At 34.0% G+C, this 25,414-nt stretch overlaps 1 protein-coding gene across 1 annotated transcript; it reads right to left on the bottom strand.

Annotated features, from left to right (window-relative positions):
- Window positions 1-9,848: 9,848 nt before the first annotated feature.
- Window positions 9,849-11,325, bottom strand: LOC123640412 (zinc finger protein 277-like). The gene is given in 1 exon segment (XM_045555002.1): window positions 9,849-11,325. A coding segment is annotated over 1 exon segment (1,371 nt). The 5' UTR covers window positions 11,313-11,325; the 3' UTR covers window positions 9,849-9,941.
- Between the last annotated feature and the right edge of the window lie 14,089 nt (window positions 11,326-25,414).

A 25,414-nucleotide genomic window follows, 5' to 3' on the forward strand; every position in this document is an offset into this window, starting at 1 on the left:
AATGGCATCAAGTCATTCATAAGGGATCTGCCCCTGTAACCCAAACACCTGTTATCAGGCCCCACCTCAGCATTAAAGATCAAATTTCAGCATACAATTTGGAGAGGGTAAATATCCAAACTACATCAACTATCAATGAACAATAAATAAAATTGAAAAGCAATCACATTCATGTAAGTATAGTATAAGATTTATACAGAAAACTACTGATTTCATTTCCTTTGGATTCATACCTAAAAATGAGATTGCTGGATCATATTGTAAAACAAAAATAATAGTTTTTTGAGGAACCTACGTACTGTATTTCATAATAGCTGTATCAATTTATGTTCTCACCAATGGTACACAAGGGTTCCCTTTTCTCCATACCCTTGCCAACACTTGTTCTCTCTTGACTTCTTGATAAGCCATCCCAACAGGTACAAAATGATATCACATTGTATATGTCATTTGCACTTTCTTGATGATTATGATATTGAGCACATTTTTATATGCCTGTTGATAATTTGTATATTTTCTTTGGAAAATTTTCTATTTGGATTATTTGCCCATTTTTAATGCATTATTGACAATAACTAAAAATGTAAATAAATGTAAAAACATGTTCATGGATTGGAAAACTTATTATTAAGATGGAAAAATTCCCCAAATAGACTTTTTGACTCAACACAATTCCTATTAAAACCCCAATTTTTTCTTAAAGGAATTTAAGACATGATCCTGAAATTTATATGAGGATGCAAAACACTTAATAGCCAAAACAATCTTAAAAAAGACAAAGTTGAAGGACTCATATTTGCCAATTTCAAAACTTACTGCAAAGCTATAGTAATTGAAACAGTGTGGTACCGAAATTAGGTTAGATACAAAGATCAATGGAACAAAATTGAGAATAAAGAAATGAACTCTTTCATTTAGGGTCAATTGATTTTAATTGGTGCCAATTTAATTAGGAAAAAATAGCCTAACCAAACAGCTGGATATCCATATGCAAATGGATAAATGTTCACCCTAACTCTCACCATATATTTTAAAAACCTCAAAATTATTTTAATAGACCTTAATATAAGATTAAAACTAATAAACTCTTCAAAGATAGTATAGGAGTAAATTTTTATGACTCTGGTTTAGAAAATTTCTTACACATGAAAACAAAGACATAAGTTACAAAAGAAAAATAAATAAATTGTACTACATCAAAATAAAAATGTACTTCAATACATAAATAAATATATCTTTTAAAAGATATAGAAAGTAAAAAGGCAGTGCATAGAATTAGAGAAAATATTTGTAAATATAGCTCTGATAGAAAGCTTCCATACAGAATACATAAAGAATTCTTATAACTAAATAATAAAAAGGACAAATAAACCAATTTATAAAAAAGGCATAGAATATGAATAGACATGTTCAAACAAGATGTATGAGTGGCCAATAATTACATGAAAAGGTGGTCAGCATAATTAGAGCAATACAAATTAAAACATAACAAAATACTACTTTACACTGAAAGACTATTAGCAAAAAGACAAACAATAACAAATATTGGCAAAGATGTAAGAAAAGAATCCTTATACATCACTGTTGTAAATGTAAAATTGCACAGGCACTTTGAAAACCACTTAAGCATAGAGTTATTATAAGACCCAGCAACACATTCCTAGGTATTTACCCCAAGAAAGATGAAAATATATGTGTACACAAAAACTTGTCCATGAATGTCAGAGCAGCATTACTCATAATAAACAAAAAGTGTAAATAACTCAAATGATTATTAACTAATAAATGGATAAAGAAAATAACTACCCAATAGAATATTCTATGGCAATAAAAAGGGATAACGATATATGCTATAATAAGATGAACTTCAAATACATCATTCTGAGTGAAACAAGCCAGACACAAAAGACCAAATATTTATGAATCCAATGATATGAAATGTTCAAAATGGGGTAGATTATAGAGATGTATGTAGATAGTGGTCACTTGATGAGGGAGATTGGGAATGATTTTTATTAGGCAAGAGGTTTTTTTCCTAGGGGAAGATGGATAGATTCTAAAATTAGATTGTGATGATGGCTGCACAACTCTATCTATCTATCTATCTAACCCTTTAATGGTACAGTTAAAATGTTTAATGTTTATAAACTGCATGTAAATCAAGTTTAAAAAATCGTATTGAAGAACATTAGTTGTGTAGCCTCTGGGACTGAGAACCATAACTGACTGGGAAATAGCATATTTTCACATAGCTATGTTCTAATTGCCTTTTCTCTATACTATTTTAGTTATCTGCTAAAGCATGAGCTCAGTATCATCTCCAAGAATTGCATGCTTGATAATTCACAAGTAAATTTCTTTTTTTTTTTTTTTTTTTTTTTGAGACAGAGTGTCACTTTGTTGCCCGGGCTAGAGTGAGTGCCGTGGCATCAGCCTAGCTCACAGCAACCTCAGACTCCTGGGCTTAAGCGATCCTACTGCCTCAGCCTCCCTAGTAGCTGGGACTACAGGCATGAGCCACCATGCCCGGCTAATTTTTTTGTATATATATTTTAGTTGGCCAGATAATTTCTTTCTATTTTTTTAGTAGAGACGGGGTCTCACTCTTGCTCAGGCTGGTCTCGAACTCCTGACCTCGAGCGATCCACCCGCCTCGGCCTCCCAGAGCTAGGATTACAGGCGTGAGCCACCGCGCCCGGCCTACAAGTAAATTTCTTAGAGATTGAGTCAAAATAGACTTTAAATTTATAAATTGGTATTCTCTCAGATTCAGCAAGCACTTAGCAAATAAACCCTTGGGCCTTTGGTGTGGTTAGATTACTTTTCTGTTTGATCTCCCAAATAACTACCTCCTCAATAAAAGTATGAGATATCTGGTTTTTGGTAATGGTTACAGCCATATGGTAGTAAAAGACCCTCTTTGCTTTTTGCTCTGAATCTGTCATAGATTGTCTTATATTTCCCTATGCCATTAAAATTAATGCCTTCAAAATGACAGAGGGATCACCTTATCCATAAAACACTCCAATGATATGACCTATGCACTTGAATTTAATTTTCCAGATAGAGAACAAATGTCTTCCTTGGAAATGGGAGTTTGTGCTATATGGAATAAAGCACCCCTTCCTCATCATGTCCACCTCCTAATTCCCACAGCCAGTGAACATGTTACCTTACATTGCAAAAGGGACTTTACAGATGTTAAGAATCTTAAGGTGAGAATATCATACTAGATTATCTGTTTTATCACGAAATTTTTTATGAGAAGGAGACAGGAGTGTCAGAGTTAGATAAGGAGAGATTATGAAAAAAAAAAAAAAATCCCCTCCTCTCCAGGGGAGGAGAGGGAGAAAGATACAGAGACAGAAACAAATAGAGATTCAGAAACATATTGAAAGATGGAAGATGATATGCTGCTGACTTTGAATATGGAGGAGGAAGGGGCCACAAACCAAGGAACACAGCAGCCATTAGAAGCTGGAAACATATTTTGCCCTAGAGCTTCTAAAAGGAATGTAGCACTGCTGACATTTTGATTTTAGCCCCATAAGTCCTATTTTAGTCTTCTAACCCCTAGAACTGTGAGATAATACATTTGCTTTAAGTCACCAAATTTGTGGCAATTTGTTACAGCAGCAATGGGAAACTAATAGAGAGTTCCTACTTATTGTCATATTCCCATGTTATGGCATATTCCCCTAGTGAACCTAGCATACCGTGGCATTGCAATCAGATGTCTCTATCTGATAAAAACTGAGAAGGACTTACAATATTAGCTCACATCATGGAATGATGGGATGTTGCATTTAAGAGCTTTATTGGAAGAATGCAATGTTTTATTTAATAGCTTTAGCTTCACAATCTCCCCTGTATTAGGAAATAAAAACAACAGCAAGATTCTTTATTTCAGAATTCAGTGTCCAAAACAGTGGGAACAATAATTCTATTCTGGCAAATCTTCTAGATACCTACATGATGTACCAAGAATCTCAGAAGTTTTTGGAATCATATCATATGAAAATGGATGGTTGTATATTTCACAGAGAAAGTTCACACCCAGCAACTTCACTCATACATTTACTTCATCACTACTGGGCATTGTGTTAAAAAAAAAAATCTATCTTTATTTTGAGGACTTCTAATTGCCTAATGTCTTGCATGACAATCCCCTTCATGGGTCCATACCTAAATACAGGATTCCTACAAAATAACACATGACATAACATAGTTTAGAAAACCATGAAGCAGTTTAGAATGAGATAGGAAATCAACACAAGGCTTCTACTGTGTGGGAGGCTGTTCTATTGCCAGGCTTCTGAAATTTGGACTTCTCGCTAGCTCCTATAGTTCATGGCAGCCACAGCAGCCACTGGCTGTCAGCTTTCACAGGTAACTCTCTCAGATTGACTATGCTAAGATATCTCCCACTGAACTGCTTGCCATGGCAACGTAAAGTGTGAACTCATCATTAAGTTCCGCTGGTATGTACCACAGTGACATCTCTGCCTTTCAGTGAGTCACAGCTGTGCCTTTCTCCAACATTGTTTGGATCTCAGCCTTCTAGAGGGAGCTCTGCCTTGGGCACTCATTTTAATCCCAGGTTTAGTGAATACTCCTCATATTTCCTGTTCCTGTATAAACTCTTTTTATTCTTTACTAGTAAATTCATTATTCCTTCAATCCCCTGTAAAAGTTAATAATTCTTTTTATTAAACTTTCTCTGTTCAAATTACCATGTAGCTTCTGTTTTCTGATTGGACTATAACTAACAAGTGCTTAGCACCTCATGGAAGCTCTACTGATATTATTTAAATAAATAAATGGATTAATGGGAAATCTTCACTATTTTTCAAAGCTACCAGCAGAGAAGATAGCGAAAAACAAAACAAACAAAACAAAAACAAAATTCTTAGATATCATCATGACCAGCTCATAAATGATTTGGCCAATGCAGCATGTAGCACAGACTTAGTAGCTATTTCTGAACAGAACCAGGGAAAGCAGAGACTGATAATATCATTGCTACATAATACTTCTTTTCAGCCAGACTTGGCAATAATCTAAATTAATTTGTGAGCAGAACAGCAACCAGTTCAGAAACTGGCATGAAAAGTTATACCTTGGGAAGGGTGATTGTTAGTTCTGGAACAGGAACACTATTACAATGCAATCACTGAGACTGATCCAGCGAAAAAAATGCTTCCTTAACTACACCCAACAAATTATGTTTGAATAAGGTTTTATCGATTTCTTTCTTTTTTTCTATTTTTTTCCCAATTGCTGTGCTATTTGAGGTGAAATCTAAGAATTTTTGAAGCATACAGCTATTTGGCTTCAACCTCAGAGCAGTTATCTGGGCATCTAATTGCCTCCAGGTATTTCCAAAGGTATTGAGAATTTTTGAATACTCTTGAATGCTCATTAGCTTCAGGCTAATCAAGAGGTAGGTAACTCTAACCTCCCACAAAGTTAATGCTTTCGTTTTCAGTGTCATTTTATAGCATAATAATTCTTGAAAGTTGTCTTTAGCTGTATTAAGCAATGGTTGATCTAGGTATATCCTGCCGGTTTGTTCATAAATATTTAAGGGTAAATTTTTTTTAATGAAGTCTAGCAAGAAAACATAAGAGAAAAAGATGACAGACTAATGTGGCGAGTATTTAAAACAAATGAAGATGAGGTCTTCTCAACATAATAAAAATTCACAGGTAGTATTGATAGTTAAAATCATATGATATCATAGAGTAAATCAAACATACTAAAGGAATGATTAAAGTTGGCAAGGTTCAAACTTTGAAATTGGTGATTGTTTTCATTTAGCATCTTTTACATTTTCAGATTTATGTCTACATGCTGGTATAGAGATTGACATTCCCTTGGAACAATGAAAATATAGATTTTCCATGGTCTTTGGAACATTAGTAATAGTTCAATATGGGTTATTGAATCTAATAGTTAAAGGTTTCTGAAAAGAAGTCTAGGGAAAACAAAAGAAGGCTGTAAGGATGTAGAAAAGAGAGAGATTTAAAAATAGAAGAAAGGAAAGGTGGAGCTATAGAGAACAGGGAAAGAAAATAATTGTGCATTTCAAAATGAAAGTTGACAAGACACCATGGGGTGTGTTCTTTGATGATTTAAAAGTATCTAAAATCTATGCACACTTTTTAAAGTTATGTATCTTAGATACATGAAGAATCACCTAACATACCTTTAAAGACTCTGTAGTTAACTGCTTTTTGTTATCTATTGATTCATCATTCCCCTTAAGGTGGATTATCTGAAATAAATATTAAATATTTTCTTTCAACCAGAAATGAGCTTTTCTTTTTCTGAGCCACCAGAATTTGTATAAATTGAAAGCAGAGGGCATTTCCAATTAAATGTACATTTTATATTTTTGTTTTAGGAAAGTATTCAATGTGTTATTACCCTATATGTCCTTTTAAAGGCTAAGAAACATAATTTTGAGGTTTACTCTTACAACTAACTACATTACAGAAAGGAATAAAACAAAGGAAAATTATTAGGAACAATTGATATTATTAAAGATGGCAGAAACATGTATACATGTATGCAATTTACTGAGGTCTCAACTAATTAGGGTGTTAACTCTTAATTTTTTTTCTCCAATTATTCCTTTTAACTGTGATCCCTAGGTTCTTTCTCTCCTTATCCAGAAAAATACCTCAGGAATATCCCATAGGTTACTGGGCACTCTTTCTTATTAAATATCTAGAATGGTTCTGTTTAAACATTGTTTAATCTTCTGTTAATTTCTGTAAGAAAATGTTATTTTTAATTTTATGGTTTATTAATCCCACACAACCCACTCCCTCAGGTGTAGTCCAAGCTGGTTTCTTATTGCAATGTAGTTGAAATAGAAAGAAGGCATTGACTGCTCTTTCATTTTTCTTCCTCCTATCCCAGCATGAGATAGGAGGAAGAATCAGAGTATTATGATCTGATTCTGAGATACATTCTTCCTCTCTGTTTTGAAGATTTTACCATTCTGAGATTGAGAGATTGATGCTAAGAAGAGCGATTGAAGAGACAGTGAACTTCATTTGTTCACCTTGTTTTGGGAAGAAAACATCTATGTTTTTAATCTGGGTTGCTTTGGTTTTATCTCCTGCTAATGGTTTCAGGCCATAAGGTTCATGAATTTCAGGGAGACATCTTAAGATTTATCCCAGTTCCATCTTTCTGTGAAGACCTCTTTACAAAGGAGGAGCTCTGTCTCGATATCACTCCGGCAGTGGTCCATTACAGACCGTTTCTGGGTATTGCATTGCTGTTTCTGATGCAGAGGTCTTGGGCAGCCAGCCATATGACACTCCTCATGGAGCCCAAGGAGCCACTAAGTGTTCCTCATCGTCTTCCTCCCAGGCATGGAAGCCACAGATCCTTATTGCTCCTCTGCTTTAGGCTTCTCCCTCAAGCTATATCACTTTTAAAAAAAATCACTAAACACCAAATGCAGCAACATGTGTCAAGTTGTTCAATCACCTCCCTTATAGTGGCATATGGGTGAGTCTGAGACTCAATGGCCCAGTAATGAAAGACCAGTTTTTCACCTTGCAGAAGCCTCCAGCATCTATGTCTCTAAGGATGAATCTCTAAATATAAGTTCTTCTCACTCTGCTTCATGAAGAAGAATCCTACTTCTCTCCCAAATAGGTAGGAGAAATAAACACCATTTTATTTCTATTGCTGATTTCCCCTGGGTGATAACAGGGATTTTCTTAGTTTTTTCCTCCTTGCTAGTGTTTTGATTATGTATGGATGGATGGAGCAGGAGAGGGCAGAAAAGTTCACTGTGAAAGAAAATGTTCAGTCCAGTTTTATAACCCCTTAAAAGATTATTTATGGCCCTAATTATTAATAGATCTTTTTAAAAAAATAATGGACTATCTAGTGTTCATTGTTTGTGGTGATGACTCTGGTGCTTTTTGGCAGGACATCAGAAAGTACTTCATTCAGTATCCTGCCACATACATATTCCTTCAATCTCATGTTAAGCAAAGTGTTTTTAGTGTTACTTCTATTGTTACTGGTCCCTACATTATTTTTCCTATTTCAATAAGTAGTAACTTCATTTTCCAGTTTTTCTGGCAACTTGAAGTGATTATTGACCCTTCTAATTTTCTTGTACTTTCTATCAAGATTCATCAGCAAATATTTTGGACTGTACCTTTAAAAATATTCAGAAAGGGAATATTTTTCACCTGGAACACCACTACTACACCGGTGTAAGCTATTCTTAATTCTCTATTTCAATAGTCTTTTAACCTGGATGGTTGCTTATGCCCCAGCCTTCTACCTTTCAGTGAATTATCAACATAGCAGACAGACAATGCCATTATTTTAAAAGGAAAATCTGATATTTCATTTTATCAATACATTTTAAAATCCTCCAATGATTTCTCATGAATCAGAGTAAATCTAAGGTCTTTAGCCTGTATCCTGCCCTATTTACCTCTTTGCTGTTCCTTAAATGTCATTAGCACATTCTAGCTGCAGTACTCTTGCACTTGCTAATATCTTGGATTGGAATTCTGTCCCGCAGATATGTACATGGCTCACTTTCTCAGAAACTTTCAATATTACCATCATTGTGAGGTAATCCCTGATGTCCTATAAAATGTCAATTCTATCTTAGTAACTTCACTCCTATGATGACAAAGGGGACACAAGCTATCAAAATCTATGGGATTCACTAAAGCATTCCTATGGGGAAAATCCATAGCCTTAAATGCCTACATTAAAAGACAGAAAGATAACAAATTAACACCCTAATCACACATCTCATGGAACGAAAGGAAGAGCAAATGGAACCCAAAGCCAGCAGAAGAAAAGAAATAACTAAAGTCAGAGCAAAACTATAGAACTAAATGAAATGGAAAATATAACACCAATACAAAGGATAAATGAAACAAAAAGTTGGTTATTTGAAAAGAAAAACAAAACTGATAGACCTCCGTCTAGATTAACTGGGAATAGAAAAGGAACCAAATAAGCTTGATCAGAAAAGAAAAGAGAGATATTACAACTTACAACACAGAAATACAAAACATCACGAATACTATGAAAATCTCTATAAATTAGAAAAAGTTGAGGAAATGGACAAGTTCCTGGAAACATACAACCTCCTAAGACTCAATCAGGAAGAAATAGAACTCCTTAACAGACCAATAATGAACAGTGAGATAGAAATAGTAATAAAAAAATCTCCCAGACAAAAAAAATCCCCAGACCAGATGATTCACAGCCAAATTCTACCAGACCTACAAAGAAGAGCTGGTACCCATACAGCAGAAATTATTCCATAACATTGAGAAGGAGGGAATCCTCCCCAAATCACTCTATGAATCCAGTATCACATTCACACCAAAGCCAGAAAGGACACAACGAAAAACAAAATCTACGGGCCAATATCCCTTATGAATACAGAAGAAAAAATCCTTAATAAAATACTAGCAAACTGAATTCAACAGCACGTGAAAAAGATAATTCAACACAATCAACTGGCTCTCATCCTGGGGAAGCAAGGATGATTCAACATACATAAATCAATTAATATGATTCACCACATATACAGAAGCAAAAACAAATACTGTATGATCATCTGAATAGATGCAGAAAAAAGCATTCAGCAAAATCCAGCACTGTTTCATGGTAAAAACCCTCAACAAACTAGTCGTAGAAGGAACATATCTCAAAATTATAAAAGCCATATATGATAAACACACAATAACATTTTTTTTTTTTTTTACAAAGAGTCTTCATTTTATTTTCTACTTCATTTTTTAAAAAGAACATTCATTTTTGGAAAGTTTATTTCACCAAGGACTAATCCTTTGCTGATGTTCAAATTTAAACTATTCTTTCATGTCTGTCTCATAAGAGAAAAACATGAAAAATTGCTTCTGTGGTAGTTTCTTCTAGTTTTTCAAGCACTCTTGTAGTAGCAACTGGTTCAAAATACTGCTTTGTTTCAAAGCGCGTAGTTTAGATGTGTCTTCACTGATGATGGGAACATTTTCATTTTGTGCCTGAGCTGTTAGGTCACTTTCACTGTCAGATAGTGTACACAGGAGAGTGTCATTTTCATAGGTTGGAAAATAATACTCAAGTTGATCCCATGCCTTTCTTTCAGGAAGCAGTGAAGTGTGTTTAGCTTCTTCCATGTGAGTCCTCAAGTCTGCTTTGGATTTGAACTTCATGTGGCAACCATAACATCTACACTGGTGAACTTGCCTCCAAATAAAATTGACTAGTTTCACTTGCTGATAGAAATTTAATCCAAGTTCTGACTTTATTTTGAGAAGATCAAATTCATGTGCATCCTCCATGTGGACATATAATTTCTCGATTGTTTCTGCTTGCTTTTCACAAAATAAGCAGACAGCAGATGCAGGGTGTTCTTCCCAATCAGACCAGTCATCTTCCTGATGGTCTAGCAACTCCCGATCATCTTCCAGCTGAACTTCTTCCCATGATTTTCCGAGTTCCTAGTAATTGATGACATAAAATCGGTCATATTCTCTGTTCTTAGGATTGATTCTATGATGCTGTTTTTTCCTCATGTGATCTTTAAGTGTATTTTTGTCCCTAAAGGTCTTCTCACAGTACAAGCACTGCAAATTGTTAAGCTTTTTCTGTAACGTACACAGAAATTCATTGCAGTTTACAATGTTGTCTGGCAATCCAATGTTGAAAGCATGTTCTTTGGCCATGTGGTTCAACAGAACAGATCTGTTTCCGAGGAATTCGTCATTGCAAAACATACAAATGCCTCGAAAACTGGTATCATTTCGTTCTTGCTGCTGTTGCTCCAGAATTTCTTTCAGTCTCTGTTTCTGAAGCTCTTCTCTAAGAATTCTGTCTTCTGGTAAAACATCACATAACAAAAAATAATTTTCTTGTTCTTCAAATGGAGCTGTGGAATTGATTCTTATCACACTACAAAAATCTGTGATGGGTTGTTCAGTCAACCTTTTTTTCCAATATAAAATGTACCTTTGGAAATCAGCAACCAACTTGACATCAGCTATGACAAACTTATGCTCAATAATCATGTGCTTCAGAAGTTTGTCTTGTTCAGCCACAGGAAAATGTTCTTCACAGAAAATACAAGGCACAGATGGAGAACCTTCTAAAGTGGTGGTGCCACCTGGACTTTCTGGCAGGGAAAGCGGCTCTAGGATACAATCCTTACTGTCCTCATAACCTACACCTCCGACTTTGCTGCGGCTCCTACCACGGTCTTCCTCCAGTCGTGCAACAGCCCCCTGGGTCTTGGGAGCAGCCATTACTCGGCTGAGAAAACAACTAACATATTGAATGAGGAAGACTTGAAAGCATTCACCCTAAGAACTGGAACAAGTGTGCCCAATGTCATCGCTTCTATTCAACATGGTGCTGGAAGCCCTAACCGGAACAATCAGGCAAGAGATAGAAATAAAGGGTATCCAAATTGGGAAAGAGGAGGTCAAGCTATGCTTCTTGCTAATGATATGATCTTTTATCTAGAAAACCCCAAAGACTCCATAAAGAGACTCCTGGAATTGATAAATAAATTGAGCTAAGTCTCAGGTCACAAAATCAATGTACACAAATCAGTAGCATTTCTGTATACCAATAACAGTTGAGCTGAGAATCAAGTCAAAGACTCAGTGTCATTAATAATAGCTACAAAGAAAAAAAAATACTTAGGAATATACTTAGTCACACAGGTGAAATATTTCTACAAGGAGAACTACAAAACACTGAGGAAAGAAATCATAGTGACAGAAATAAATGGGTAAACATATCATGCTCATAGATTGATAGAATCAACATTGTTAAAATGTCCATACTACCCAAGTTGATTTAGAGATACAATGGAATCACCATGAAAATACCAATGTCACATTTCATATATCTAGAAAAAAATAATTCTTCTCTTTGTTTGGAACCAGAAAAGAGCCCAAATAGCCAAAGCAATCTTAAGCAAAAAGAACAAATCTACAGGCCCAACATTACCAGACTTCAAACTATACTAAAAGGCTATAGTAACCGAAACAACATGGTATTGGCACTAAAATAGAGACACAGACCAGTGGAACAGAATAGAAAACCCAGCTATAAAACCATCTACCTATAGTCAACTGACCATCAACAAAGGAGACAAAAACATACAATGGGGCAAAGAAGCCCTATCAATAAATGGTGCTGGGAAAATTGAATAGCTACATCCAGAAGAATGAAACAGGACCCTTATCTCTCACTCACAAAAATTAATTAAAGATGAATAAAAGATTTAAACATAAGACATGAAAACATAAGAATTCTAGAAAAAAGGTAGGGAAATGCCTCCATGTTACTAGTAAAGAAGATGAAAACTATACAGGTGAAATAATAATAATGATATGAACAATGAAATAGTATTGATAACTAGCATTTATTGAACATATAATTATGTATTTGGCTTGCATTGCTCCATTTTATATACTAAACAGTGCTGAGGTAAAACTGTTATTAAAAGTGAATTACATGTTAACATTGTGGCAGAATTTGAAACTGTGTTTTCATAATCTAAGCACAGTGTTATTTTGAATTTTGAATTAGAATGTTTAACTAGTCTGCATCTTTATTATAAATACCCCTGAAACATTATTTTTTTTTTCAGTTTCTGTGGCTTAAATGAGGCATTTTTACCTAACTCTAAATAGCAGATATCATATTAAAACTAAAACAAAGCATATTTTATTATAGGATTGATTTGCAAGTACAAAGTCATAATGACTAAATCTTGTTCCTAATAAATTTATTGAAAGAAAAGAATTCCAACAATTCCTGTTTGAGCTGATATCCTGCACTTAGATCAGGCATAGCCACCCACATTTCTGAGAAATATTCTAGTTTGTGACTCACCAGTAAGAAAATGCTATGAAAAAAACCAGCTCTCTAAGATTTTCAGGACTGTGTCATAAACTTTATATCAATGATATTTTAATGAACCATGGAATACTTTGGCAACTAGTAATTTTGGGGGTGTGCAATACAGATAATTTTGGTTCAAGTCAATCATTTATACTAATTGATTCATCCAGGAGGTAAACTATATTTTAAAACCCATAGTTTAAATTTAATTTAGGGTTCTATGATGTGCTAGAAACAAGAAGAAAGATAACAGGTATGCATATAAAATAACATTTCTGAAATTTCAAAGCAGAGCTTTTAGATTTCTTTTACTTCCATTGAATTTATTTGAAGAAGGAACTATTCGTTGTAGTTTTATATCTACTAGATCATGTCTACAGTATATCCTCATTTTCTAAAAGATAAGTCTATAATAAAAATAAGATGAAACATGATATACTTGGGAACACAAATACCATTTAAATAATTTATACATCCATCTATTCAACATTATTTATTGAAGTTTCCCATAAACAATGGAGTATGATATTCACAGTATATAATATATCATAATATGTCCCATAGAGAGAGGTTTTTTGGGAGGAAATTGGTGTATGTGAAAGAGTGTACATAGGTCAAATATAGTCTGTGCCCTCCAGTATCTTATGTTAAAAAGTGTAAGTTAAAATAACTATGCAGATAATAATTATACAAGTTAAAGAGCAATACTTGAACTAAGAGAGCTATAGCATAATAAAATGTAGAGAAAAGAAAGTTTGACTGCACCCCAGGAGTCCCACACATGTGTATGGACATCCCAGCCCACAAGGGTAATGTCCATCTGAACCCCCACAGACAGCTATTCTTTGGCCACTGTTTAGGGGTGCCCATACCAGGGAAGATAGAGCTGAGGAAGAGATCTAAGCAGATGCTAGAAATGATCTCAGGACTGTAAAATCCAGAAAGTGGCTGGTGGAATCTAGGAAGGCTAATACTTTCAGAACTAGCTACATTTTATATTTTAAGTTGTTAACATGTTAAATGAATTAAACTTTTAAAAGAATGAATTTGTTAAATGAATAAAAGTTTGTTTCTTTAAGCTAGTTAATGTTAATCTACATGAATCCTTAAAAACTTAATTTAATAAATGAATATGAGTGATTTTTAATTATAACACCAATTATATTATGCAAAATTAAGGCTTTGGAAGGCCTCCAAGATGCTTTCAATTTTTGTGCTATAATATACAATAAATAATAATCTCTTACAATATTGTTTATTCCAAATAGTTATGTTGTCCTTGAAAAAGGATTTTCTAAGAAAAGATAAACTTCAGCCTAGGTGTCAGAACTTCAAATAACTAGACTACAAAATAACATACATTTTTATATTTAGAAAAGAAATGAGACAAATAATACTCATGTATGATTTTTTTTTTATTTCAGCATATTACGGGGGTACAAAAGTTTAGGTTATGTATATTGCCCGTGCCCCCCTGCCCTGAGTCAGAGCTTCAAGTGTGTCCATTCCCCAGACAGTGTGCATCGCACTCATTATGTAGGTAGACACCCATTCCCTCCCCACCCCCAGAATGGCCTTTATCAAAAAGTCCCAAAACAATAAATGTTGGCATGGATGTGTAAAGACAGGAACACTCATATGCTGCTGGTGGGACTGCAAACTAGTGCAACCTCTGTGGAAAGCAATATGGAGATACCTTAAACAGATACAAGTAGACCTACCATTTGATCCAGCAACCCCATTATTGGGCATCTACCCAAAAGAACAAAAGACATTCTATAAAAAGACATCTGCACTCAAATGTTTATAGCAACACAATTCATGTATGATTTTTATTGGCTATTTTTTTCTATCCATTTGTATAGCTAAGAGCAAAGTACAGGCAGTCAGGTATAATTGATTTGCTGCCTGCAGTTGGACACATTCTAGCTATGTGATATTGGGCAAGTTGCACAGTCTATACATCACCACAGTTAGCTATTTTTTTACAGTCCATAAAAAAGCAATATTCCCTCCACTCTCTTTTTTTTTTTTTTTTTTTTTTTTTTTTTTTTTTTTTTTTTTTTTTTTTTTGAGACAGAGTCTCACTTTGTTGCCCGGGCTAGAGTGAGTGCCGTGGCATCAGCCTAGCTCACAGCAACCTCAGACTCCTGGGCTTAAGCAATCCTACTGCCTCAGCCTCCCGAGTAGCTGGGACTACAGGCATGAGCCACCATGCCCGGCTAATTTTTTTTTGTATATATATTTTTAGTTGGCCAGATAATTTCTTTCTATTTTTAGTAGAGACGGGGTCTCACTCTTGCTCAGGCTGGTCTCGAACTCCTGACCTCGAGCGATCCACCCGCCTCGGCCTCCCAGAGCTAGGATTACAGGCGTGAGCCACCGCGCCCGGCCCACTCTCTTTTTAATTATTCCAACAAGTTGCTTGCAACAATGAGTCCCTAAGATAGGACACAATCGCAAGGTAGAAGAAACTTGAGGTGCTAAATAACCTATAAGAGCTGACCTCAGATGAATAATTATCTATGACTTTTATGTGAGCAATGAATGAAATACTAATTTTATAAATAATTATAATCTTGCTTCTATTTGTTGTAGCAGTAGCTCTGAATTATACACAATATGGCTATTTCAAATTTCTTATCTCAAGATGCAGATTATTGGATTTATTAAATATGGTTGCTGACAAGATTAAAATAAACTGTGGCACGCTTAATGCAATGTCCAAAAACATGTATCACTCATTGAATCCTAATATTGTTATTATTTTAGGATTATAATTTTACCATATTCTTTTGTCAGTAAAGGAAACAGAAAACATGGGGATATACTTATTTTTACTTTTGCTATAGTAATACATTAGGTTTTGCATTTTGTTTTATAAAAGTACTTGTTTGGTACATAATGATGACCCTGTAAATTAAAACACCTTGTATGAATTGGAATATTTTTTTGTCCTGTTGTTCATAAATCACTCTAAAGTGTCGAAGAGAACATTACATTTACAGTCATGCATCACATGAGGACATTTTTGCCAGTGGTGAAATACAATGGCAGTCCCATCAGATTATAATAGTATAATTTTACTGTACCTTTTCTATGTTCAGGTATGTTTAGGTATACAAATACTTAATATTGTGTTACAGTTGCCTACAGTATTCAGTACAGCAACATGATGTACAGGTTTGCAACCTAGGAGAAATAAGTTATACCATATAGCCTAGGTATGTATCAGGCTATACCATCTAGGTTTGTGTAAGTACACTCTGTGATGTTCCAACAACAAAATTGCCAAATGGTGCATTTCTCAGAATGTGATCTTGTCGTTAAGCAATACATGACCTTCATTTAAGACTATACTTATTCAAATAAGACGTGATGACATGTATTAAAAAACCATAGGAATCTACATAAATTCTAGTAGGCTTAGCTAGTAACTTAAATAAATATGCTGAATTAATGGTCAATAAGCAAAATATTAATTAAATTTTTCTATACGCAGCAATTGTCACTGAAAATTAAGTTTTCAAAGTGTCACAGTAGCATTGAGAAATCTCAAATGCCTAGGAATAAATCTAGTAAAAAAAAAAGTAACACCTTTATAAATAAATCCAAAAATCGCTATTGAAAGAAATAAATATTGTTTTGGGACTTTTTGATAAAGGCCATTCTCACTGGAGTTAAGCCCATTCTACTAAGTGAAATATCCCAAGAATGGAAAAATAAGCACCACATGTACTCACCAGCAAATTGGTTTCCCTGATCATCACCTAAGTGCACATTTGGGAATAACACTAATTGGGTGTCAGGCAGATGTGGGGGGTGGAGGGGATGGGTGTATACCTACACAAAGAGTGCGACGAGCACTGTCTGGGGAATGGACACGCTTGAAGCTCTGACTCAGAGGGGTGGGAGTGCATGGGCAATATACATAACCTAAACTTTTGTACCCCCATAATATGCTGAAATGAAAAAAAAAAAGAAAGAAAAAACTCAAATAGATGAATGGGTAAAACATGGTTAATGGCTTGGAAAATCCAATGTTGTAATTATTTCATTTTCCACAAGATCAATAGAGTCAATGAAATTCCAATCAAAAACCAAAATACTATATTGTTTTGCTAGCCCATATGCATACATTTGTGTTTGTGTATATAAATTTATACACAAATCTGAAATTCACCTTCAAATGTTATGAACAAAAAGTTGCCAGGATATTCTTAGGGAAAAAATCAAAAAAAGTGGAGAACTACTCAATTAGATATCAAGAATTATTATACAGGCAAACTATTTATCATAGTATAGGTTGAAAAATATACCAAAGAGAATGAAAGAATATTTCAGAAATGGGCCAACATATTTTGGGATACTTGATTTGTGATCAAATTGTCATTATAGATAAAATTGTATGTATTTACTTGTACTTTTTTAAAAAAATTTCAGTAGATTTAGGTGGTACAAGTTCAGTTTTGTTACACAGATATACTCTATGGTGGTAAGGTCTGGACTTTTAGTGTACTCATTACTATAATAGTGTATATTGTACTCAATAGGTAATTTTTCATCCTTCACCCTCATACTACCCTCCCACCTTTGGAGTCTTCGATGTCTATTATTCTACTCTGTATGACCACGTGTACTCATAGCTTACCTCCCACTTATAAGTAAAAACATGCAGTATTTGATTTTTCATTCCTGAGTTACTTCACTCAGGATAATGGCTTCTAATTCCATTCAAGCTGCTGCAAAGAAATTGGATTAAAGTTGTGGATTTGGTGGAAGGTGTGGGGCTTAAAGACATTTTTACAGAAGTACCTTTCATTTGTTAAATATAATACAATTACCATATAATAATCTAATAAACTTAAATTATTTTGTAATTAAAATGCTTAACATGACAGTTGTGTTATAATGTGTTTTAAAAATAATTCTTTATAAATTATAATTACTGGTTTTCTTTTTCATACTCTAATTTCTACTATTAGAGATGTGATTTATGTTAACATTTATAATGTATATACTTTATGTTCTTTCTATAATTATTTATCACAAATTATCTCAATGATGTCCACATTAAAATGGGTATAATTATAAATCTTGTCAATGATCTATATACCAAAAAATTCAAAAATCAATATTTATGAGAGATAGTAATAGTGTTAGAAAATCAACTATCTTATTTGGAAATATTGTTAAAATATTTTCTTTATTTAGAACTTCTTGTAACTATCAAATCATAAAGTTATGAATTTTATTTCATTTCTCTTGTCTTCTTTATTCTTCTCTTAACTTTTCCGTCCTTTCATCAAAACCATTTTTACAGTACCTACAATTTGACCAGCACTTTGATAGGCATTCTCTGCCCTGGATCTACTCACAGTAGTTGGATGGGCAAATGTATAAAATAACCTAGGTTCACACAAAACTCCATTAAAGCATAGTTACAAAAAGATCAAACCATAAACCTATCAAATATAGGTAATGGGGCTGGCTAGACAATATTTTATGCATGGATAATGGTATCTAGAACTAGGCATATCTGCAAAGATCATATGGAAATTGTAAAGATCAGTTTGCTACATGTGTAGAAATATATTCCTATTCATTATCATGATAGAATAAGAAGGAATGATGGAGATTAAGGCTAATCATTGCTGAATTCACCTACTGAAACTTTCTGTTCTCATTCTGCTCATTAGACATCTGTCTCCAGTTATTTTCTAAACACTTTCTTTTCCGAAAACTGCATCCACCCAGGCACATTTTAGCCAGCTTCCTCATATGACTGCACAATAATGCTATTGGCTAGGCAAAAGGAGAAACTTTCAGTATATGCCATAGAACATTTAAATGTTTGTTAATATTTAATAAATTAGCTTGTTAGTCTTTTCCTGAGTATTGAACTGAAATTGAAAAAAGGAGTTTTATTGAAAGGACATATCAAGCTTTGACATCAGAGTCCTCAATTCATATCCAGGATTTTCCACTGTTCACTTTGGGTAAGTTTTTAAATGGCAGGACTCTGATTTTTCTTTTCAGAATGAAAAAAGGAACTTATACAGTTGTTGAGAATATTATATTAGATACTATATGTAATATCTAACACTGACATGGAAATAAGTGAATTAAAAACTGTGTAGTGTCAAATATAGTGCAGGGCACATATCAGATGTCCAGTAAAATTTACCTACCTTCGTCTACTGAAATCTATTGGAAATAATGTTAAATACTATCAATTTTAAAAATAAGGAAAATAACTGAATGACATGTAGTTCATTGTTTTGTTGGGAAAAATAATAATGTACTTAACTGGTTTAATGAGATAGACAGGGCAGTATATTTCTAATGTCTCTCTGTAATCTTTGATATTTATTTGAATTTATACTTAAATTAAGTTTAACTATATATTTAAACATCAAAAATATCTAAGAATTTTAACTTCTTATTTTAGTTTTGGTCCTAAAACTTAATGTTGGTCCTAAAACTATGACAGTTTTGTCACAAAAATAACCCTGCATTAAATACCAATATCTTAAATAATTTAAATTAAGCATAAAGGAAGTATAACATAATCTGTTTTTATAGGCTTAATTAAATATAATTCTAATACAGACATTCAAGGAGCATTTACCCATCTCTTAAAAGAGTAGTCTAAGTAAAAAAGGGAAATATTTGATTTTTTTATTTCTAAAAATAGTTGTATAAGTGTGCTCTCTTAAAAATACATCAATTGTCACTGATAAGAGTAGAAGGAACGTTGGACTATCACTTTGGAATTATTTATATATTTCATTTTTTAGCAGGAAATAGTCTACAAAATGAGATGAATAATAATATCAAATTACTACTTTTGGAAATAATAATAATGGCATATAACATTTATTGAACACTTTCAGTGTACCTAACTCTAGAATATACCTTTTACATGGATTATCTCAGTTATTCCTTCCAACTCCCTGGGAGGTAATTCCTTAGTATTATGCTGATTTTATACATCAGAAAATAGAGCCTTGATTATCCAAAATGACATGACTAATAAGCTTAGGAGTTAAAATTCAGCTTAAGAATGTATAAAAGAGTTTAATTGAAAAATTATTGTACCTTTGTTTTTCTAAGGCAGGCAAATTACATTCTAATGTTACCTACAGAAAAAAAAACAAAATATCTGATTCAATAGACAAATATGTGAATCTGATTCTATTCATGTTGGTGTTTATTTACCCTGCAACACCCAAGCTTGTTTTCTTGACCTGCCATGATTTTATAAAAATAACATGGAAAGGCTGGGCACGGTGGCTTACGCCTGTAATCCTAGCACTCTGGGAGGCTGAGGTGGGTGGATCGCTCGAGGTCAGGAGTTCGAGACCAGTCTGAGCAAGAGCGAGACCCCATCTCTACTAAAAATAGAAAGCAATTATCTGGCCAACTAAAATATATATAGAAAAAATTAGCCGGGCATGGTGCCGCATGCCTGTAGTCCCAGCTACTTGGGAGGCTGAGGCAGTAAGATCGCTTAAGCCCAGGAGTTTGAGGTTGCTGTGAGCTAGGCTGATGCCACGGCACTCACTCTAGCCAGGACAACAAAATGACAGACACTCTGTCTCAAAAAATAAAAATAAAAAATAACATGGAAATATGCATATTCTTTTCCTGTTCATTTTATGTATTAACTGATTTGCAATACAGAGTCATTAAATCATTTAGAAGTATTTACTGTATACTTTAAATGAAATACTGACTGAAAATTCCTTCCTCTGTGAGAGCATTATGCTATTTGAAGTGAGCTAGATGAAGTGGTGCTAATTAGACATCTGGCATTCAATCTCACTTTACTCTTTCCCTATCCAAACAACATTTTGTAAGGGAGCTTGAGCACTTTAAAAGATTGATGAGTAAAAGAAACACCCCAAAACATGAACATTTTAGTGAAATGCAACTTTGCATAAACTTAAAGTTATCACCATTATTAATCAGATAAATTTGCAAGGTTTTACTCATTTTTATGCAAAAATAAAAATATATTTTAAATAGAGCAGTACTTCATTAAACTGATACTATTACCTTTGTCAGAAGAAAAAATTATTTGTGAAATAATGAACCATGGTCTTTCTTTTAGGAATCTATAACATTAAAAATAGTAAAATAGATTATTATCCATGTATATGTTCATATATTTAGCATATGCACATGACTACCATAGAGATCCTACGAACTATTTAATCACTGAGTGATGATCAAGAAATACATGTTTAATATTGAACACAAGAAAAGATATTTACAGACTGTGACAAAATTATTTTAGATGGAATCATTATCTCTAGGATAATGACATGGTGCTGAAAATTAAGTTTCCCTCAGCTTTATTGTCTGGTGTGGGATTTTAAATTAGCTAATTAATGAAATCTCTTAATGATGGGCTCTGAACCAAATGAAAGTAGACAAAGGAATCTAGAATAGTGGATTAAACACAAGGATGCACCTGCTATATCTTTGTGCAAATGAGCATAATGCATCCCTCTGGCCTTTGCCCTGTATGACAAAGAATTTGAAAAGTTGTATAGGTTATATTTTTGCACTCAGTGGCCCCTAGGCCACATATCTTTGTGCAGGACAAATGGCATAGTGATTTGCAGCTGCCCTGCTTTGCCCTGAGGCCAACGTGGGCTTTCTACTGCTCTCTACCCCTTGATAAATAAATTTGTAGTACTAAAGCTATGACAAAGGAATTAGGAAAATGCAAGCTTTCCCACATTATAGAGAAGTCAATCCCATTGACAGCAATAGTGGGAATGATAACAAATGTTGCTTTAGGAAAGCAGGTCCTTGTGAATACAGTGGAGGAAGAGTCTGAACCCAAAAGGTCAATGGACTTTAGGCTTACTCCAATTGTAAGCATTCTTCCAATTATGGAAGAAAAAGTTGGAAATGTGGAGAAATTCAAGGCAAGTAATAATCTTCTAATATTGTTCCCTAAAGAAGAGTGAAATTAATCATCCTTCTCTGGAAAAAAAAGATGCATAAGCATTTATCTACCTGGAAAAAGGGCATGCAGATTTGGAGAATAACTTAAGATTTACCCAGAAAAGAACAGAGTTTCAAGTAAATAACATACTTTTTAATTAAATAAGAAAAATTTTTATCAGTGCTAAATATAGATAGTTTCATTAGTAAAAGGATAAATTACCAGAATATAGTAAAATCTCTTTAGGTTAATCTCTATTGGCAAAATAATTTTATAAAAAGAGAATGACCTTTCATTGATACACTTGGTAATCATAAATTCTCCTTAAGAATTCATTGCAGAATGTAAACCCATCATTTTGGCATTCATTCAATAAATATCTATTGTGCACAAATGCTGTGCTATGCTTTGTGTTAGGCCCAGGCAATTCACAGATATGATTTATAGTCATTGTCTTCAAAAAGCTTGTACTCAAAGATACAGACACAGACATTTTGACAAACAATTATCATAGGATATCTTAAGTACTTTGAGGAAATAAATCAGAGTGTATGGGGTAATATAAGTAGAGCACCGAACAGAGACTTGGTAGTTTAGGTAGATTCCAAAAGAAATCATAGCTGTTATGAGTTGTGATGGGTAAGTGGAAATTAGCCAGGCAAAATAAGAAGGTTTAGATAAAAACTATCACGGATGTAAGCACACTGAGACAGGAAAGAGCCTGATAATATATAAACATAAAATATTTCATGACACCTTAAGGTAAAGTGGGAAAGGGGGAATTATAGGGGACAAAGTTCAAGCAGGTGGTCTAAGATTATAAAGGTTATTAGTTTTCTATTGCTGCTGTAACAAATTGTCACAAATTTAGCAGTGTAAATGACACAAATTTATTATCTTACAGTTCTGTAAATCAGAAGTCTGGTTTGGTTTGATGATTTCTCTGCTCTGGGTTTTACCTTCTGAGCTCTTATCAAGAGCTCTGGGAGATTCTGCTTCTAACCTCATACTGGGTTGTTGGAAAAATCCAGTTTCTTGTGGTTGCAGGATGGGAGTCCTATTTCCTTGCTGAGTGTCAGCAGGGGACACATTTTTTTCCTATATAGTCCGTGCATTCCTTCTCCTGCCTCCCTCCAGCAAGAGAGGGATGAGTTTCTCTCTTACTTTGAATCTCTCTGACTTTCCTTTCCACCACAACTCTGTGATTGGTTTTTCGTCTCTATTTTTCTTCTGCCTTTCTTTTCTTTTTTTAAGGGCTTGTGTGATTAAATTTGGCCCACAATGATAATCCAGGATAATTACTCTATTTTAAAGTCAACTGAATGGTAATCTAGTCTCTTCATAGTAGTATGTAGATTAATGTTTGATTAAATAGCCAAAAGATGATCTTGGGAGGATATATTTAAATTTTGGCCATGGAAAAGGTTATTTTTATGTGAAATAAAAGAAATTATCTTTTATTTTGAGCAATATAGTTTGAAGAAATTATTCTGTGCATAGAAGTAAGAAAATCAATTATACATTTTAGAAATATCACACTACTAGCAGTATACAGCTTAAAATATTAGATTAGGGAAATCTGGATGGCTTCAGAGAGGCCAATTAAAATGTTCATTTAATAATTGAGTTTAGAGATGGGTAAACAGGATAATAAGGCAGTAGGAGTGATGAGATATGAGAGGGGACAGATTTGAATGACAATAAGGAAATAACATCTGTTATACTTTGCTTCATATTGGCTACAAGAGAATAGAGTCAAAGATGACTCCCATTTCTGGTTTCGGTAACTAGATCAATAGCATTGACATTTATCAAAGCAGGGGTAATATCCAGAAGAACAGACTTGAGTAAGAAGGAAATATTATATCCAGGTTTAGAGAAAACTGATGCATTCTTATTTAGAAATGTTGATTTTCATATGCCTGTGGTATAAGCCAAGCCTCTTTATTTTATTTATATTTATTTATTTTAAATTATGGGAGTCTCACTATGTTGCCCAGGCCGGACTCAAACTCCTGGGCTAAAGTAATCCTCCCACCTCAGCTTCCTGAGTAGCTGGGACTACAGGTGCATGTCACTGCACCCAGCAACTTGTAATCAGTTATTAGACACAGTAAGATTTCAATACAAAAAGTAGATTGAGCTGGTTTTGAGATTTGTGAATAATCAGTGATTGATGCTCCAAAACAAGTTCTTCCATTAAGAATAGAATTCAAAATTAGAATCTTCTGAAACATTATCAGCAGGGTAGAGAGGGAATAAGTTAGAGAAAGAGTGGACATAGTATTAATGGAGGACGGGAAATTATAAAGAGGGAATAGTTAATAAAATATGGTACAGTTTGGGGATACAGACATTAGGAAATACTAACCATTTTACACATGTTAAAATGTAAAATAATCAAGACATATAACTTAATGGAAAATGTCCATGTTGAAAATATAGCATATATTTCTCTATTTGTGTTGATAAGAAGGGAAATACTTGAAATATATGCATTTATATTCACAAGATATTTAACTCTGTATGTTGAGCTATTTTCATTATTCTTACTTGTGTCCATTTAAAACAAAACACAAATGTTTGCATTATTTTCAAAATTTCATATGGTAAAGGGAAAAATGTTCATCCATATGATGCAATTCTGTGTAGAAGTGCTCATGTATTAGAAGAATATTTAATGATATGAAACATGTTCATGATCTATACTGGTAAAAACTATAAGATTCAGGCCAGGTGCGGTGGCTCACGCTTGTAATCCTGGTACTCTGGGAGGCTGAGGTGAGAGGTTTGCTTGAGCTTGGGAGTTCAAGACCTTCGTCAGCAAGAGTGAGACCCCGTCTTTAGTAAAAATAGAAAAAATTAGCTGGGCATCATTGTGAGCACCTGTAGTCCCAGCTACCCGAGAGACTGGAGGAGGAGATTGCTTGAGTTCAGGAGTTTGAGATTGCAATGAGCTATGATGATGCCACTGCATCTACCTACCAGCGACAGAGCGAGACTGCCTCAAAAAAGAAAAAAAAAAAGAAAGAAAGAAAGAAAGAAACCTGTGGGTACAAGATTATTTAGAGTATATTGTAAACTCTGTGAGACACATACAGCAGAGAATAAACATATTGTCTTTAAATTATATTCCTAATTTTTCTTCTTAAAATCCATTACTTTTAAAAATAAAAACATCACTAATTTTGTTACCAAAAAGTGAGGGAAAATGTTTTCAATAAAAAATAATATATGGGAAGAGAAGTAAATTGCTGGTATCAGGTTTCTGTCAAAATGGGAGGAGAAGGGATTCAGAGGACAGTTGCAGTTATTGCTATTCCACAGCAGTAACATCTGCTCTACTAAAGCTGGAAGGCAGGCTGTAAGGATGATTGATGATGCTGATAAGTTTGTAGGTAGAAGACCTGGAAGCCATTATATTCTCTGTTAAGTAGGGAAGGTATTCTGCTGAGAGCAATGGGAAAAGTGACCAGGGCAAAGACTGAAGGAATGCGTAGTAATGTTTAGAAATAGATACTCTTGTGT

The sequence above is a fragment of the Lemur catta genome, chromosome 1 (assembly GCF_020740605.2).
Source record: "Lemur catta isolate mLemCat1 chromosome 1, mLemCat1.pri, whole genome shotgun sequence".
Lineage (NCBI taxonomy): Eukaryota > Metazoa > Chordata > Mammalia > Primates > Lemuridae > Lemur > Lemur catta.